Source organism: Poecile atricapillus, chromosome 26 (assembly GCF_030490865.1).
Source record: "Poecile atricapillus isolate bPoeAtr1 chromosome 26, bPoeAtr1.hap1, whole genome shotgun sequence".
NCBI classification, from domain to species: Eukaryota; Metazoa; Chordata; class Aves; order Passeriformes; family Paridae; genus Poecile; species Poecile atricapillus.
The window spans coordinates 3,136,980-3,153,403 of NC_081274.1; the positions used below are offsets into that span (position 1 = coordinate 3,136,980).

Below are 16,424 nucleotides of genomic sequence, written 5' to 3' on the forward strand. Positions count from 1 at the left end.
CTTACTTTAGTATACCTGAAATCTCCAAACTCTGGAACAACTTAAATCAACAGAAAATTGATTTTTGGAAAGCACCAGATGGCTTATTTTGGATATGTGGAAAAAGAGCATACCCAAAACTCCCCCCACGATGGAAAGGGAGTTGTACTTTGGGAATTATACAGCCAGGATTTTTTCTTCTGCCAGGACCAAATGGAGACAAACTAGGAGTGCCAGTATATGAGGACCTAAAAAGAAGCAAAAGGGAGGAGATTGGAGGATTTCAAAAATGGGGAGATGAGAAATGGCCCCCTGAGCACATATTGGAAACCTATGGGCCAGCCACCTGGGCACAAGATGGGAGTTGGGGATACCGAACCCCAATTTATATTAAATCGCATCATAAGACTCCAGGCAGTTGTAGAAGTAATAACAAATAAAACTGCTCGGGTAATAGAATTAATATCCACTCAGCAACGTCAAGCCAGAGCTGCAATATATCAGAATAGGTTGGCTTTAGACTATTTGTTAGCTGAAGAAGGAGGTGTTTGTGGGAAATTTAATACATCAGATTGTTGTTTAAAAATAGATGACAATGGGGATGCCATTCTAGATATAGTCAATGATATCAGAAAAACAGCACATGTACCAGTTCAAAAATGGGACCCAATACTAAAAAGCAGTTGGTGGGATAATCTATTGGGAATAGAATGGTGGAAAAAGTCAGGCTTCTTCCTTTTGTGTGCTACAACTGGCTTGATATTTCTTCCTTGTTTAATCCCCTGCTTTATTCAGCTAATCACCAGAGTAGTTCAGAGTATGCAAGTGATAACAATGCCTATAGATCCAAAATTGACTACATCTAGAGCGGCAAAAAAAATTATGGTGTTAAAGACACAGAACAACATAGAAGATCCTCTTGAAGAAGCAAGATTAATTTGGAAAAAAAATGAGCGAATAATGAAGGCTAGAGGACAAGAAATATTGCTCAAGCCAAATGATTCATGAAAAGAAAAAAGGGGGATATTGTTATAAATGCATATCATATTATTGGCTTTTCACAAGTATTATAATGAATATTATATGTATAAGATTAAAAAATTTCGCTGTAATAATATAGTCTTCTTTATTTCTGTTATTAATGAAACTTAGAAATAGTGGTATAATACATGTATGTTAAGCTATGACATAGCATTAAAACAAAAACTACTTTTGTTTGTGTAACCCAAAGACTGAAAAAGATAGCTGGAGACCTTTTTTTCTTTTATAAACTATCTTATCCAGATGAAGACAGCAGTGACCAGAACTCTGGGGGGAGGAATTTATTGCATTTCTTGTATCAGGGAATGTAAATCTCGATGGTGCCAAGAAGATTGATCTATTGAGAAGGGGGCAAGAGAAAACTAAACAGAAGAACACCAAAGATCCTAAAAAGAATGTATGAATATGTATGAGAATTTATGGATATGTAGTAGGATTCTGTTTTTAAGGGACAATCCTTTGTTAGTAAGGGGTGCTCCCTTGGCTGAATGCAGAGACACCCGGCCGTATCTGCATACTTTACTTTATTTTTTCCTCCTAAGTGTTTTTTTATTAAACTTTTAAATTCTATAAAAATTATGTGAACCTCGTTTTTCACAGGATGTTATACAAAAAGGACATGCAGCAGGCGGATCGGGAAGGCTGAACCTTCCAAGCACCTCCGCCAGTGTTGGGCAAAGGGACAGGGACATGCGGCCGGGAAAATCAGGACAAAAACGAGGCCGCGTCCTCCAACAACTGGAGAGAGCGCACGGCAAATGGCCCATGGCCTCTCCCTTTGGGCAGCAATAAAGTCACTCGCACACCACTCCTCTGGCTCCTTGGGCCACACAAACCTCTGGCGCCGGGAATTTTCCCGCCCAGCCCCGGGCACAGCGCAGCCACCTCCGGCCTCCCGACACGAAGCGGGACGAGCCAGCGCTGCTCCGCCACCGCCTCCTGCCCAGGCCCCAGCGGCAAGGAGACCGCGGGCAGCCGCTCCCGCAGCGCCCTCAGCCCAGGGCCAACACGGGCCGGCCACGGCACAAGCCACCCGCCACAGCCCCCTGCCGCCCCCTCCCGGGCCCGCAGCGAGCCCCGAGCCCCCGCAGAACCGAGCGCGGCTCCCACCTGCGATGGCCGGGGCCGCCTCCGAGCTCCGCCGCCGCCTCACCGGGCTCCGGCCGCTGCTGCCGCCGCTGCCGGGCCCGCACAGACGCTCCGGCAATGGCGGCTCTCCTGCCCCACGGCCGCCCTGGGGGCGCCAGCGGGGCCGGGCTTGTCCCCGCTCTGCCCAATCAGCGCGCGCCAGAGCCACGAGTGACGGCAGAAGCAGCCAATCGCAGCCAGCGGCGGGCTCTGCACACGGCACGGCCTCGCCTGCCTTGGGCTGAGCTCCGCCATTTCTCGGCAGCCTGGGCTGAGGAGCGGCCCCGGCGCTGGGCCCGGCCCGGGCAGGAGGCCAAGGAAGCGCCGCTGCGCTGAAGCGCCGGGAGCTCGGGGTGCCCGGGAGCTGAGGGCGCTGCGAGCTGGGGGTGAGTCCGGGATGGAGCAGGGCTATGCCGGAGCGAGGCCAAAACTCTGTGACTCTGCTTCCTGCCCTGGGCGGGGAGCAGAACACACAAGGAAAGGCTCGGGGGTCTGGATGAGGGTGGGGACAGTTCAATCCTTGGTCACGGGCACAGCACACCTGACTTGGGGAAATTAATTGAATTTATTGTCCAACGTGTCAGAGGAAGAAAATGAGAAATTAAGTAATTCCTACGGAAATCCATCTTCCCCCCAGCTCTCCCTCCTTCCCGGGCTTAACTTTGTGCCCCTCTCCGTCCCCCTCCCCGCCCAGAGGCACAGGGATGGGGGTCACAGTCAGGTGATGTCAGTGCCTCCCCCTGAGGGACAGGAATCCTTGTCCTGCTGCAGCCTGGGGTCCCTGCCAGGGGCCAGAGTCCCTCAGGACCAGGCTGCTCCAGCGGGGATCGCCAGGGGGATCCCCGAGTCCGGCCAGGAGCCACTTCCATGGCTCTGCAGGGGCTTCCCCCGGGCTCGGGGCCTCTCTCAGGCACCCCCTGCTCCGGCCCGGCCTCATTGCCCCCCTCACCCCCCCATGCAGCGAGTGCCCGGGCAGGGAGATCCACGATTTTCACGGGGCTGAATCTTGGAGTTTCTGAGCTTTATTGGGCTGAATGTTGGTGCTTTGGTTTCTTGTGAGGGCTGAACATTTCTATTTTGGAGGGGATTTTGACTGAATCTTGTTTGATTAGTTTTTGATCTGTTTTGATGTTTGGAGGGTGTTTGGGCTGAATCTTGGTGTTCTGGAGATTCTTCCAGATACAAGATGCCCAGTGATTTTCTGAGATGAACTTTGGCAAGGAGGAACCCCCAGCCCAAGGCGCTCTCCTGTTGTTTTTTTCTCCCCAGCCAGGATTTTACGTTCCCAAACTGTGTCCAGATGGAGGAGGAGGAGGAAAAGCCACGGAGATGCCGCACAAGGAGGGGCTGCAAACCCAATTCACAGAGCTGCGAGGAGAAAAGACCCTCCCTGTGCCAGGAACACGGCCAGAGATCCAGCTGGAGCTCAGAGCAAGGGGAGAAGCCCCACAAGTGCTTGGAATGTGGGAAGGGCTTCAGGTGGAGCTCTGAGCTGCTCCGGCACCAGGTGACCCACACTGGGGAAAAGCCCTACAAGTGTGGGAAATGTGGGAAGAGCTTCAGAGAGATCTCTCACCTGCTGACACACCAGGTGATCCACACTGGGGAACGGCCCTACACCTGCTTGGAATGTGGGAAGAGCTTTGGGTGGAGCTCCTACCTGAGGGCACACCAGCTCATCCACACTGGGGTGAGGCCCTACGAGTGTCCCAAGTGTGGGAAGAGGTTTCACACCAGCTCCAATGTCCTCAAACATGAGCGGATTCACACAGAGGAGAGGCCCTTCCGCTGCCCCGACTGCGGGAAGGGCTTCAACCGCAATGGTAACCTCACCGTCCACCGGCGCATCCACAGTGGGGAGAGGCCCTACGAGTGTCCCCAGTGTGGGAAGAGCTTCTCACAGAGCTCTCACTTGACCAAACACCAAAGGAGGCACCATTAAGAGAAGCCCTGCGAGTGCCCCGAGTGCGGGAAGAGCTTCGTGCGCTGCTCCAGCTCCATCCCCCATGGGAGGATCGGCGTTGGATGATCCCCAGTGACCCCCGTTGGGCAGAGCCCTGGTGATCCGTGGTCCTGGTGATCCGTGGTCCTGGTGATGCGTGTTGGGAAGACACCTGGCTGGGAGGCTCCACATCTTCCTGGCTCCCTGTGGACACCTGGATGAAAGCAGGGGAATGAAAATCCAACAGGATACAGAATGACAATGGGAATTGTTGATTTTCAGTCCTTCAGAACATTTTGTGTCAGGAGCTGTGTGGGCAGAGAAAAGGGGGTGACACCGGGCTTGGGGGGCCCAGAGGGGAGCACACATGCTCTGTGGGGGGAGGACACGACTCCCAGGACCCCCCCTCACCTTCCTGCACAGGCAGAAGCTGAGCCCCAGCACCAGGAAGACAAAGCCCAACACGGAGACTCCAATCCCTGTCAGCATCTTGCTGTGGGCAGCATTCGACAGCATCCCTGGGGGGTCTGCAGGGGTCAGGACCCCCAAAACCTTTCACAGACACCTCAAGCTCCACCCAGGACCCTCTGAAACTTTCTTTGGACTCACTAATTTTGAAAAATGATGAATTAGAGAAAAAGTAGAGATCTTAGCTAGAGACAGATTTTGCTGGAACTAGAGTTAATGATTAAGTGAGAAGCAGGATTTGAGATAATGAATCTTGGACTGAGGTAAAAAATTTCTTGTCATTGTATGTTTGTTCAGCTGTGCATATAATGAGAAAAGAGAAACTGATAAACAGGTTCAGGAAGATCACAGACCTTACATCTGGAAACCCATTTAAAAGTCACAAGGGAGGAAATTGGAGTTGTACCAAATGTCATTTGTAATGTCAACCATTGTAAAGGTGGAAAGGTGGGAGTGAGGAAGAGCGGTTTTCCTTCATCTCTTGATGACCCCTCCTCACCAAAACGACCCCCTCCTCAAATTACAGAGCCCACCATGCAGGCATAATGACATTTTAAAATCATTAACATGAATTTTAATCCGAAGTGGAGCATGGGAGGTGTTAGCATTATGAATATGTATTAGTATTAATATGTATTAGTATTTTGGATATTTAAAACTTTTGTAAATAAATAGACACTGGAATCTTTTGTCAACTTGCAGTGAGTATTAAAGGGATGACTCTCACACTCACCCAGTGCTGTGATTAAACATCCACTTTGTAACTTTAAACTGTTGGAGAGGTTTTTTGTCCATTAACAGATCGATGTTGATACTGGATCAATATCGCTATTTTGGTAAATCACTGCCAGTCTCTTCCCAGCCTCCCCAGGACCCACCAGAGCCCCTCCTGTTCCTCTCAGGATCCCACAGCCCCCTCTGGGCCCCCCCACTGCCCCAGGACCCCCAAACCCTCTCCCAGTCCCTTCCCAGCCCCACCAGGACTCATCAAGACTCTTCCCAGTCTCTTCCCAGTGCAACCAGCCTCATCCCAATCCCTGCTTTCCAATGCCCAATCTCCTTCCAGCTCCTCCAGGCTCACTCAAATCCCTCCCAGTGACACCCAGCACCCCCAAACTCCCTCCCAGTGTCCACCAGGACCCCCAGAACCTCATCCCACCCTCCCCAACATCCTCCAGTCCTTTTCTCAGCCATTTTGGACCCCCAAACCCCTCTCCCAGTTTAAACCAGTCTATCTCAAACTCCCTCCCAGTTCCTCCCAGCACACCCCAATCCCCCTCTGGGCCCCCCCAGTGCCTCCCCCGCTGCCCCCGGCGCTGTGGGGGCCGGGCCGTGGCCCAGTGCCGGCTCAGGGGGTGCTCCAGGCTGACGTGCTCCACCTGGCAGCTGGAGCTGAGCCCGCATTGCCGGGGGCGGTTTCCAGCAGCACCAGGAGCTGCTGGCTCCAGTCCCCGCTGGGGAGCACGGCAGTGGCCAGCACGTGGCCCGAGAGCTGCTGCTGGCCCTGGGAGCAGCTCAGCTGGATGTGGGCAGGGGAGAAATCCATCAGGGAGCAGAGCAGGCGGCCGGGGCCGGGCTGGGAGCTCGAGGGCACCAGCGAGATGGACACGATGGGGGTGATAGTAAAAGGTTCTAAAATCTTAGAAAATTTGGAGACTTAGCAAGAAAGTTAAGTTTGCCAAGCCCTGGGAAAAGTAGGCCCTGGGAAATGTTAGACCTTGTGCTCACTAAAGATCAGGTCACACTGCACCTGTGTAATTAGTAGATGATAAATGATACAATTGTTAGATGTGATTAGATATAATTATTGTTTAAAGAACATGAGGAACAATGTTAGGAAGCTGGGGGAGATCACGAGAAATCCATGCTTGGATAAAAACAATGAGTATAATAGAACAATATAAGTTTAATAATTAATATGTAAGTTATATAAGGATGGAGTGTAAAAGCATGTTCAACTCAAAACCAAGTCGGGTCAGATTTGGGTCTGTGTACCCCTGACACCCAGAGCTCTTCAATAAAGCACCTTCATATAATCATTCTGTGATTATGTGTGTTCCTGAGCTCTAATATTTTGGCACCCCAGATGGGACCCTGTGAGTGCTGCTGAGCTCGCTCACGACCCGATCACGCTCCAGCCGGCACCGAGGGATTCTCGGGGAGCCCATCCGGCTGCGACCGTCTCCGCTGCTCACAACGTCCCCGGGAGAGAAAGGTAAGGTGCTTTACTTTGGTTTGGGTGCCTGCCAGTTAGACACAGCGAAAGCTGCGCGTGGTTGGGCTAAAGGAATTCCTGTCGGTATTGCCCAGGCGCCGTCTGTCAGACGACTGCGAAAGCGTCGCAGGTTCGGCATTTGGTGTATTGTAGTTGTGACATGGAGCAGAGTTCTGGGCTCCAATGCTCCCATACTGGGTACTTCTCCTTTGGGGTGCTTATTAGCACATTGGAAACAAGGTAACTTTGGGGAAGAATTACGTAAGACTAAGTTAATTTCGGTGAGATCTCCCACAGAAAAAGACCCCAGCGACCCCCTCTCATCTGTTGGTAGCTATAACCTCTTCTCTCTCTCTTTACTTTGTTTTCTTTATCTGTCTCTCTCTCTCTCTCCCTTTCCTCTATCGCACAACCCTTGTGGTTGGCACTAAAATAAAGGTACATTATTGCTGTTGTTATGATTTAAACTGAAATCCCTTTGTGTCCTTTTTGCACTCTGAGATCAAACAAACCTCTCACGAGTCCCACTCGCATTATTGAATCCTGACATTTAAACTGGAGTCACGGACAGGATTTCTGACAGACAGAAGGGGCTGCAGGTTTGTTGTGCAGTCTGTATTAGGGGAAGGACGTCTCGCTCCAGCCGCACCCAGCCCGACACTCCCAAAAGAGTGAGCGGTGTCTCGAAAGCAGGGGGGCGACTCGAATTTCCCACAAACTGCACACACCGAGGTGAAAAGCATCCCACACTCACTTGAGGGCTCTGTCTGCAGAATTTCACCAAAGATCTCCTAGTGCAAAAGGGTGGGACTGTTTTTATTCTTGTGTGTATGAATTTAGACTGCTTGGTGTAGCAGAAAGACAACCAGAATTTCAAACTGAAGGAGTGCCTCCCAAGCAGATTTGGTCTTTTCACCCATACAGGGAAGCAAAAAGTTGCGTGTGTGTGTGTATAATTTAAGTTTATACCTCCCTGTCGTGGTTTTTTCCTTTGTAAAATGACTGAAAACAGCAGTGCAAAAGTTAAAACTGCATTTTATGCAGGTTATGCTCTCTTAGCAAAACACAATGCCAGACCTTCTGCAGGAGGGAAAAGTTGCTGCTCAATAATTGGTTTAATTTGGAAAATGTGATTGACAGAGTATGTTCTTTACAACATGAAACAAAATTTAAACCGGGCAAAAATAAAATTGTACTCTGCTCAATTTTGGGAGCTTGTCTTACAGCAGCTATAGAAACTCGCTGTAAGTAAAGAAGTGAGGAAAAAACTACAATAGACTCCCTCCAAAACCTAGTTAAAACTTTGCAAAAACAATTGGATGAAGAGAGAAGTAAGATCAATCTGTTGCAAGCAGCCCTCCATAAAAAAATTCAAAAAATACTGACTTGCTAAAAGAAACAAGAGAGGGAAACCCCTCTCATTATTCAAATTTACCCTCAAGAAGAGCTAACTTGGATAAAATTGTGGGGAACACTGCTGTCCTAGTTTGAAACCTCTAATTAAAACAGAATATAATTATATCAATGATGAAAATCTTGATCCACACATAACTACTAAAAATAGAAAAAAGGAAAAAAAAAAAGAAAAAAGAAAAAAAAAGAGGAAAAAAAGGGGAGTATGGGCGTCTCCCTCACGAGTCAGAGACAGAATACGTATTCCCAGTGTCTCTCACTAGAGGTGATCAAATTCGATTGAGGGAACTGGAATCCAGTGGGCACTGGGGACATGAAGTCTTCTTAACAGCAGGAGACAGACGTAACCCATGGTCCCTAACTCAGCACACAGCTTATTGGGCAGAGGGGCTTCACCCCTTGGAAAGGGGGGACCCTATAGCTATAGTGAGTACCCCAAACCAACTCCTGAAAACATTCACAAAGCTGCCTGCTTGCAAATGATACACAAAAGAAAATTAATTGCTGGCTATGAATCACCAATGTTGTTACCTGTGAAAACTGAAATTATGACCCCTTTCATTCAAGGCCTTCCAGAATCACTTAAACCTACAGCAGTTTTCCTCCAAAAACATAGCAGCTATAAACTCTGTGGATACACTAGGTAGATTTCTTGGGAACCCGACTGCTCAACCTGGTTCCACTGATCCTGGGTTTACTCCCTTCACCACCCCCTCTCAGCCCACAGGTTCACAATTGTGTTCTCCTGCTAGGAACCATAAAATTTGGACACAGAGAAAAATTGCAAAAGAGCTAATTAATTACAGTAGCAATTATGGACCTGTAAAAATCCCAGAAGAAAAATCAGAGAAAGCAAAGGGTGTGAGATACATTGGTTCTCTTAAGGAAAACCCAGAAAAGAGAAAACAAATCTCTAACTGCCCGTATTGGTGGTCACTAGAGATAAAGAAAGGGGTCCCCAGAAACATAATGGATGGCTTATCACTTAAAAGTTGAGTAAAGCAGTTTCTAATTGACACTGTCCCACTGTTCACTGTATCAAATGCCCCATTGTATAACCCAGCACAGCTCCACAGGCTCTGGGCTGGGAGCCAAAGCAGTCTCCTTCTCCGCTTCTGGGAGTGGAGCCCAAACAGCTTTAGAATCAGGGAAACTGGTAACTCTGCCTCTCATGGGTGAGCAGAGAGGCAGAGGTTGGTTGTATTTAAAATGCTCACTAGAAATAACAAAACTGAAGATGTACTGATTATAACAATAGTGGGTCCTAAACGTGCACCTATTGCTTCTGTAGTTAACAGTAGAGCCCAAATTTCTGTGTTGACCAATACAGACTAGTACAGGATTTGAGAGCAATAATAGAATAACTAAAGGTATTTAGCCAGTGGTAGCTAATCCCTACGCATTGTTAACATCTGTAAAAGAGAAATAGAAAAGGTTTACTGGAATTTATTTAAAAGATGCCTTTATCTGCATACCCCTTGACAAAGAAAGTTGGAAACTGTTTGCCTTTGAATGGGAAAATCCAGACAACGGAAGGAAAACTCAGCTCACCTGAACACGACTCCCACAAGGATACAAGAACAGTCCAACACTATTTGGAAGCTTAAGCTCTTGGCTAAGGAGCTGGAGATTTGGACTGAGAATGGGCAAGTACCAAGAGAACAATACCTGCTGTTACAGTATGTTGATGATATACTGACAGCTACAGAAGAGAAAACAACCTGCATAAAGGTAACAATTGAAATTTTAAATCAGCTGGGAATGGGAGGATATAAAGTGTCTAAAGGAAAGGCACAAATTGCCCGACAAACTGTGATTTACCTGGGGTGTGAAATCTCACAAGGGCAATGTAAGCTGGGTACTAATCGTATTCAAGCCATTTGTGCCATTCCAGAACCCCAGAACCTGCATGAGCTGTGAGTTTTCCTTGGGATGACAGAGTGGTACCACCTGTGGATCATGGACTATGGACTAATTGCAAAACCCCTGTATGAAGCCCAGAACACACAACCGCTTACCTGGGGCAAACCACAGAAGGAGGCCTTCCTCAGACTGAAGGAGGCGTTGACAACAGCTCCAGTGTTAGGATTGCCTGATCTATCCAAAGATTTTCAGCTGTTTGTGCATGAAAGATCACACCCAGCACTGGGAGTGCTGACCCAACATTTGGGAAGCTGGAAAAGGCTGGTAGGCTGCTTTTCCAAACAACTTGATAACGTGAGTGCCGGATGGCCTTCATGCCTGCGGGCAGTTGCAGCCACTGTGATGCTGATCCAAGAAGCCAGGAAACTCACGATGGGTAGACACACAGATGTCTATGTGCCACACATGGTGACCACTGTTTTAGAACAAAAGGGGGGCCATTGGCTATCTCCAAGCAGGATGATGAAATCCCAGGTAATCCTAACCGAACAGGATGATGTCACACTAAAGACAACTAACCTCTTGAATCCAGCTTTGTTCCTAGGTACCACAACTGAAGAAGGCTGATTAGAGCACAACTGTGTAGAGTTAATAGAGTACACCTATTCGGCAAGAGAAGACCTGAGAGACATCCCACTGGAGCAACCAGAGTGAGAGCTATTCACAGATGGAAGCAGCTTCGTGGAAAACGGGTCCAGATACGCTGGATATGTGGTAACAACAGTCAGTACAATAGTGGAGGCAAAAGCATTATCAGCAAATACATCTGCCCAGAGGGCAGAACTGGTTGCCTTAACCAGAGCACTAAAATTGAGTAAAGGGAAAAGGGTAAACATATGGACTGACTCAAAGTATGCTTTTGGAGTAGTGCATGTACATGGAGCATTGTGGAAAGAAGGAAGACTACTGTCTTCTCAAGGTACACACATTAAACATCAAGATGCAATTTTGCAATTGATAAAAGCAATACAAAAACCTGAAGAAGTAGCAATTATACCCTGTAAAGCACACCAATCAAGAAATTCCAAAATTTGTGAGGAAAATTGAAAAGCAGACTGGACAGCCCGACAGACTGCAACATAAAACATGCTCAGCTCAAAACCAAGATGGGTGAGATTTGGGTATGTGTACCCCTGACACCCAGAGCTCTTCAATAAAGCACCTTCATATAATCATTCCATGATTGTGTATTCCTGAACGCTAACACCGCCCCTCAGCCAATCAGAGCGCGTCTCTCTGATGACTCATCAGTTGCCGGGCAGATCCACAGAGCCGAGAGCCCCGCGCTGGACTCGGCCTCCCAGTGCCGCGCACTTCATTCCCAGTCCCTCCCAGTGCCACCACAGTCCCTCCCAGTGCCACCACAGTCCCTCCCAGTGCCACCACAGTCCCGCCCAGTGCCACCACAGTCCTTCCCAGTGCCACCACAGTCCCTCCCAGTGCCACCACAGTCCCTCCCGGTGCCACCACAGTCCCGCCCAGTGCCACCACAGTCCCTCCCGGTGCCACCACAGTCCCGCCCAGTGCCACCACAGTCCCGCCCAGTGCCACCACAGTCCCGCCCAGTGCCACCACAATCCCGCCCAGTGCCACCACAGTCCCTCCCACTCCCTCCCAATGCCACACCATTCCCTCCACTCTCTCCCACTGTCCCCATCGTGTCCATCTCGCTGGTGCCCCCGAGCTCCCAGCCAGGCCCCGGCCGCCTGCTCTGCTCCCTGATGGATTTCTCCCCTGCCCACATCCAGCTGAGCTGCTCCCAGGGCCAGCAGCAGCTCTCGGGCCACGTGCTGGCCACTGCCGTGCTCCCCAGCGGGGACTGGAGCCAGCAGCTCCTGGTGCTGCTGGAAACCGCCCCCGGCAATGCGGGCTCAGCTCCAGCTGCCAGGTGGAGCACGTCAGCCTGGAGCACCCCCTGAGCCGGCACTGGGGCACGGCCCGGCCCCCACAGCGCCGGGGGCAGCGGGGGAGGCACTGGGGGGGCCCAGAGGGGGATTGGGGTGTGCTGGGAGGAACTGGGAGGGAGTTACAGATAGACTGGTTTAAACTGGGAGAGGGATTGAGGTGCTTAGGATGGCTGGGAAGGGGTTTGAAGGATGTTGGGGAGAGTGGGATGGGGTTCTGGGGGTCCTGGTGGACACTGGGAGGGAGTTTGGGGGCGCTGGGTGTCACTGGGAGGGATTTGAGTGAGCCTGGAGGAGCTGGAAGGAGATTGGGCATTGGAAAGCAGGGATTGGGATGAGGTTGGTTGAGCTGGGAAGAGACTGGGAGGGTTCCTGATGAGTCCTGGTGGGGCTGGAAGGGACTGGGAGAGGGTTTGGGGGTCCTGGGGCAGTGGGGAGAAATTGGGAGGGGGCTGTGGGATCCTGAGAGGAACAGGAGGGGCTCTGGTGGGTCCTGGGGAGGCTGGGAAGAGACTGGCAGTGATTTAGCAAAACAATGATATTGATCTATTATCAATATCAATCTGTTAATGGACAAAAAAAATCTCCAACAGTTTAAAGTTACAAAGTGGATGTTTAATCACAGCACTGGGCGAGTGCAGGAGTCACCCCCTTAATACACACTGCAAGTTGACAAAAGATTCCAGTGTCTATTTATTTACAAAAGTCTTGAATATCCAAAATATGAATACATATTAATACTAATACATATTCATAATGCTTAAGACCGACCATGCTCCACTTTGGATTAAAATTCACGGTAATGAGTTTAAAATGTCATTATGCCTGTGTGGTGGGCTCCCTAATTTGAGGAGGGCGTTGTTTTGGTGAGGAGGAGTCATCAAGAGATGAAGGAAAACCGCTCTTCCTCACTCTAACCTTTCTACCTTTACAATGGTTGACATTACAAATGACATTTGGTACAACTCCAGTTTCCTCCCTTGTCACTTTTAAATGGGTTTCCAGATGTAAGGTCTGTGATCTTCCTGAACCTGTTTATCAGTTTCTCTTTTCTCATTATAAGCACAGCTGAACAAACATACAATGACAAGAAATTTTTTACCTCAGTCCAAGATTCATTATCTCAAATCCTGCTTCTCACTTAATCATTAACTCTAACTAGTTCCAGCAAGGCCGATCTCTAGCCAAGATCCCTAATTTTTCTAAAATTCTTAATTGTTTAAAATTAGTGACTCCAAAGGAGGTTTCAGAGGGTCCTGGGTGGACTGGGGGAGACTGGGAAGGTTCTTGGAAAGGCTTAGGATGTCTGTGAGAGGTTTTGGGGGTCCTGACCCCTGCAGACCCCCCAGGGATGCCATCAAACACTGCCCACAGCAAGATGCTGATGGGGATTGGAGTCTCTGTGTTGGGCTTCGTCTTCCTGGCACTGAGGTTCAGCTTCTGCCTGCGCAGGAAGGTGAGGGGGGGGTTCTGGGGATTGTGTCTCCCTCACCCAGAGTGTGTGCACTCCCCTCAGGGCCCCCAAGCCCAGTGTCACCCTTTTTTCTCTGCCCACAGAGCTCCTGAGGCTGCGGCAAAAGGTTCTCTAGGATTGAAAATCAACAAATCCACTCTCCTCAAGGAATTCCCATTGTTGGTCTGTGTCCCAATGGATGTTTCTGCTCCTGTGTTCATCCAGGTGCCCACAGGGAGCCAGGAAGATGTGGAGCCTCCCAGCCAGGTGTCTTCCCAACACGCATCACCAGGACCACGGATCACCAGGGCTCTGCCCAACGGGGGTCACTGGGGATCATCCAACGCCGATCCTCCCATGGGGGATGGAGCTGGAGCAGCGCACGAAGCTCTTCCTGCACTCGGGGCACTCACAGGGCTTCCCTTACTGGTGACTCCGTTGGTGTCGGGTCAAATGAGAGCTCCTGGAGAAGCTCTTCCCACACTGGGGACACTCGTAGGGCCTCTCCCCACTGTGGATGCGCTGGTGCCTGACAAGGGTGGAATTTTGCTTGAAGCCCTTCCCGCAGTCGGGGCAGCGGAAGGGCCTCTCCTCTGTGTGAATCCGCTCATGTCTGATGAGAGTGGAGCTGCTCTGAAACCTCTTCCCACACTTGGGACACTCGTAGGGCCTCTCCCCAGTGTGGATGCGCTGGTGTTTTCTCAGATCAGAGCTCCTCCCAAAGCTCTTCCCACATTCCAAGCAGGTGTAGGGTCGTTCCCCTGTGTGGATCACCTGGTGCCGGATGAGATGGTCTTTCTGGCTGAAGCTCTTCCCACACTTCCCACACTCATAGGGCTTTTCCCCATTGTGGATCCTCTGGTGTTTCCGCAGGCTGGAGCTCTGGCTGAAACTCTTCCCACATTCCCCACACTCGTAGGGCTTTTCCCCAGTGTGGATCACCTGGTGCCGGTGCAGGTTGGACCTGTAGCTGAGGCCCTTCCCACATTCCAAGCATTTGTGGGGCTTCTCCCCCAGCTCTGAGCTCCGTCTGGATCTTTGGCCACCTTCCTGGCACTGGGGAGATCTTTCCTCCTTGCAGCTCCCTGGGCTGGGTTTGCAGCCTCTCCTGGTGTGGCATCTCCAAAGCTTTTTCTCCTCCATCTGGCCACAGCTTGGGAAAATAAAATCCTAGTTTTGGGGAAAGAAGAAGAGGAGAGCGCCTTGGGCTGGGGCCTCCTTCTTCCAAAGTTCATCTCAGGAAGTCATTGGGCATCTTGTGTCTGTAACAAACCAAAACACCAAGATTCAGCTCAAACATCCTCTGAACATCAAGAGACAGATCAAAAACTAATCGACCATCAAGATTCAGGCAAAATCCTCCTCCAGAATACAAAGATTTAGCCCCTGCAAAAAAACAAAGCACCAACATTTAGCCCAATAAAGCTCAGAAACACCAAGATTCAGTCCCAGGAAAATCATGGATCCCCCTCCCCAGTCACCTGCTGACTGTGAGCAGGGCAACACTCCTGGGACTGCACACACAGGGAGAGTGGAACCTTGTGCTGCTTCCTCTTCCTGCTCCTCCTCCTCCTCCTGTGTCCCAACTCTTCCTCACACTCCTCTTCCCCCTTCTCCTGCACAATCGCATTTTTTCCTCCCACGTGCAGCCTTTGACCATTTTGTTCCTCAACCCTGCTTCTCCTTCCCCTCCCCTCCTGCCCCCAGGCCCAGCACCCACTGCCGCCTCCCTCTTCCCCCCCAGTCCCACAGCATCCCACCGCAGGGGCACGGATGGAGCTGGGCCAGCTCGGCCTGGGGCAGCGCTGGGCTCTCGGCCGCTTCCGCCCGCACTCGCTCCCCACTGCAGCCGCTCCCGCCACCACAGCGCGGGGGGGCCCGGCCTTGGCGCTCCCCCCTCCCACCTCCCCAAATTCCCCTCAAGGGGGGCGCCAAGGCCCGGGGGGGCACAGGTGGGATCCAGGTGGGACCACTGAGGGAGGAAAATGGAATATTAGAAGGGCATCCGGGACAAAGGGATGATGACCCCAAAATATCTCTCAAGGGTCCCTTGGGAGCATGTGGAGGTCATTTGCACATTCTCCGAGAGGGAATTAAGGACATGGACACCCAGGGGGGCAAGAAGGGAAGTCCAGAAGGGATTTAGACAACAGGGAAAGGATGATGTTGGAGTGCTGGGAAGGAATTGGCTGAAGGGGAGTGTGCAGGAATGTGCTTAAGGCAAGAAGCAACAAGAGCAATCTATGGGGTAAGAAAAAGAATGATGGAAAAGAAGAGAAAGAGAAAAATACTGAGGACTGGGATGTTTTTCAGAAGGGTCTTATCCTCAGAATTTGCCAGCTGACTCAGATCCTTTGTATCCCAGTTTTCCAGGACAGGAAAACAAGGAGGTCAGGATTTCAGGGGGTTTCTCTGAGCTGGGAGCGGCAGGAGCGGGCGCAGAGCTGCGGCACCGGGAGCACGGGCTGGGGGCCTGTGGGGAGCTGTGGGGCCGGGCCGGGGCTGTGGGGCAGCCGGGGCTCAGCGCCGGGCGCTGCCTGACCCCAGCACCCCCCGGGCAGGGCCGGCAGTGGCCCCCGGCCCCCAGGAGGCTGCGGGACGCCCCGGCCGCTGCCCGGCCCCGTGGAGCTGCCGGCCCTGCCCGCCGGGGGGGCCGCCTTTGGACACTGCGGCAGGACAGGGACCGGCTCTGGGATACGGGCTGGGGAGGGGAGCCTCAGCACAGCCAGCACCAGGAAGGAACAGCTCAGAAATGGGGATTACACCTGCAAGGATCCAGATGATCTTTTAAGCATTCTGTGCTGGGTCCCTGCAGAAAGGAAGGATTTTGCAGAAAGTTCAGCAGCTGCCACAGGATGAGCACCCACAGGCACTGAGGGGGGCTGCAGCAGGGCCACAAGAAGCCCCTGCAGCACTTGCTCACAAAGGCTCAGCAGCTGAATGCAGCAAGGGATGAGC

General features: G+C 51.0%; 2 protein-coding genes and 4 pseudogenes across 2 annotated transcripts in view; 3 read left to right on the forward strand and 3 right to left on the reverse strand.

Moving 5' to 3' along the window:
• The window catches only part of LOC131588448 (zinc finger protein ZFP2-like), a 122,427-nt pseudogene extending 118,030 nt beyond the window's left edge, over positions 1-4,397 (forward strand).
• Positions 1-16,424, reverse strand: part of LOC131588521 (zinc finger protein 850-like) — a 497,145-nt pseudogene that overhangs the window by 306,023 nt on the left and 174,698 nt on the right.
• The window catches only part of LOC131588505 (zinc finger protein 208-like), a 911,601-nt pseudogene that overhangs the window by 274,757 nt on the left and 620,420 nt on the right, over positions 1-16,424 (forward strand).
• The window catches only part of LOC131588609 (zinc finger protein 239-like), a 204,302-nt gene that overhangs the window by 19,373 nt on the left and 168,505 nt on the right, over positions 1-16,424 (reverse strand). The gene's annotated exons all lie outside the window — the stretch shown is intronic.
• Positions 2,285-16,424, forward strand: part of LOC131588535 (zinc finger protein 420-like) — a 99,501-nt pseudogene continuing 85,361 nt past the window's right edge.
• Positions 13,435-16,424, reverse strand: part of LOC131588613 (zinc finger protein 239-like) — a 68,698-nt gene continuing 65,708 nt past the window's right edge. The window contains exon 3 of the mRNA XM_058857565.1: positions 13,435-14,728. Coding sequence (XP_058713548.1) covers positions 13,890-14,609 — 720 coding nt within the window. The 5' untranslated portion in view covers positions 14,610-14,728 and the 3' untranslated portion in view covers positions 13,435-13,889. The remainder of the gene's footprint in view (positions 14,729-16,424) is intronic.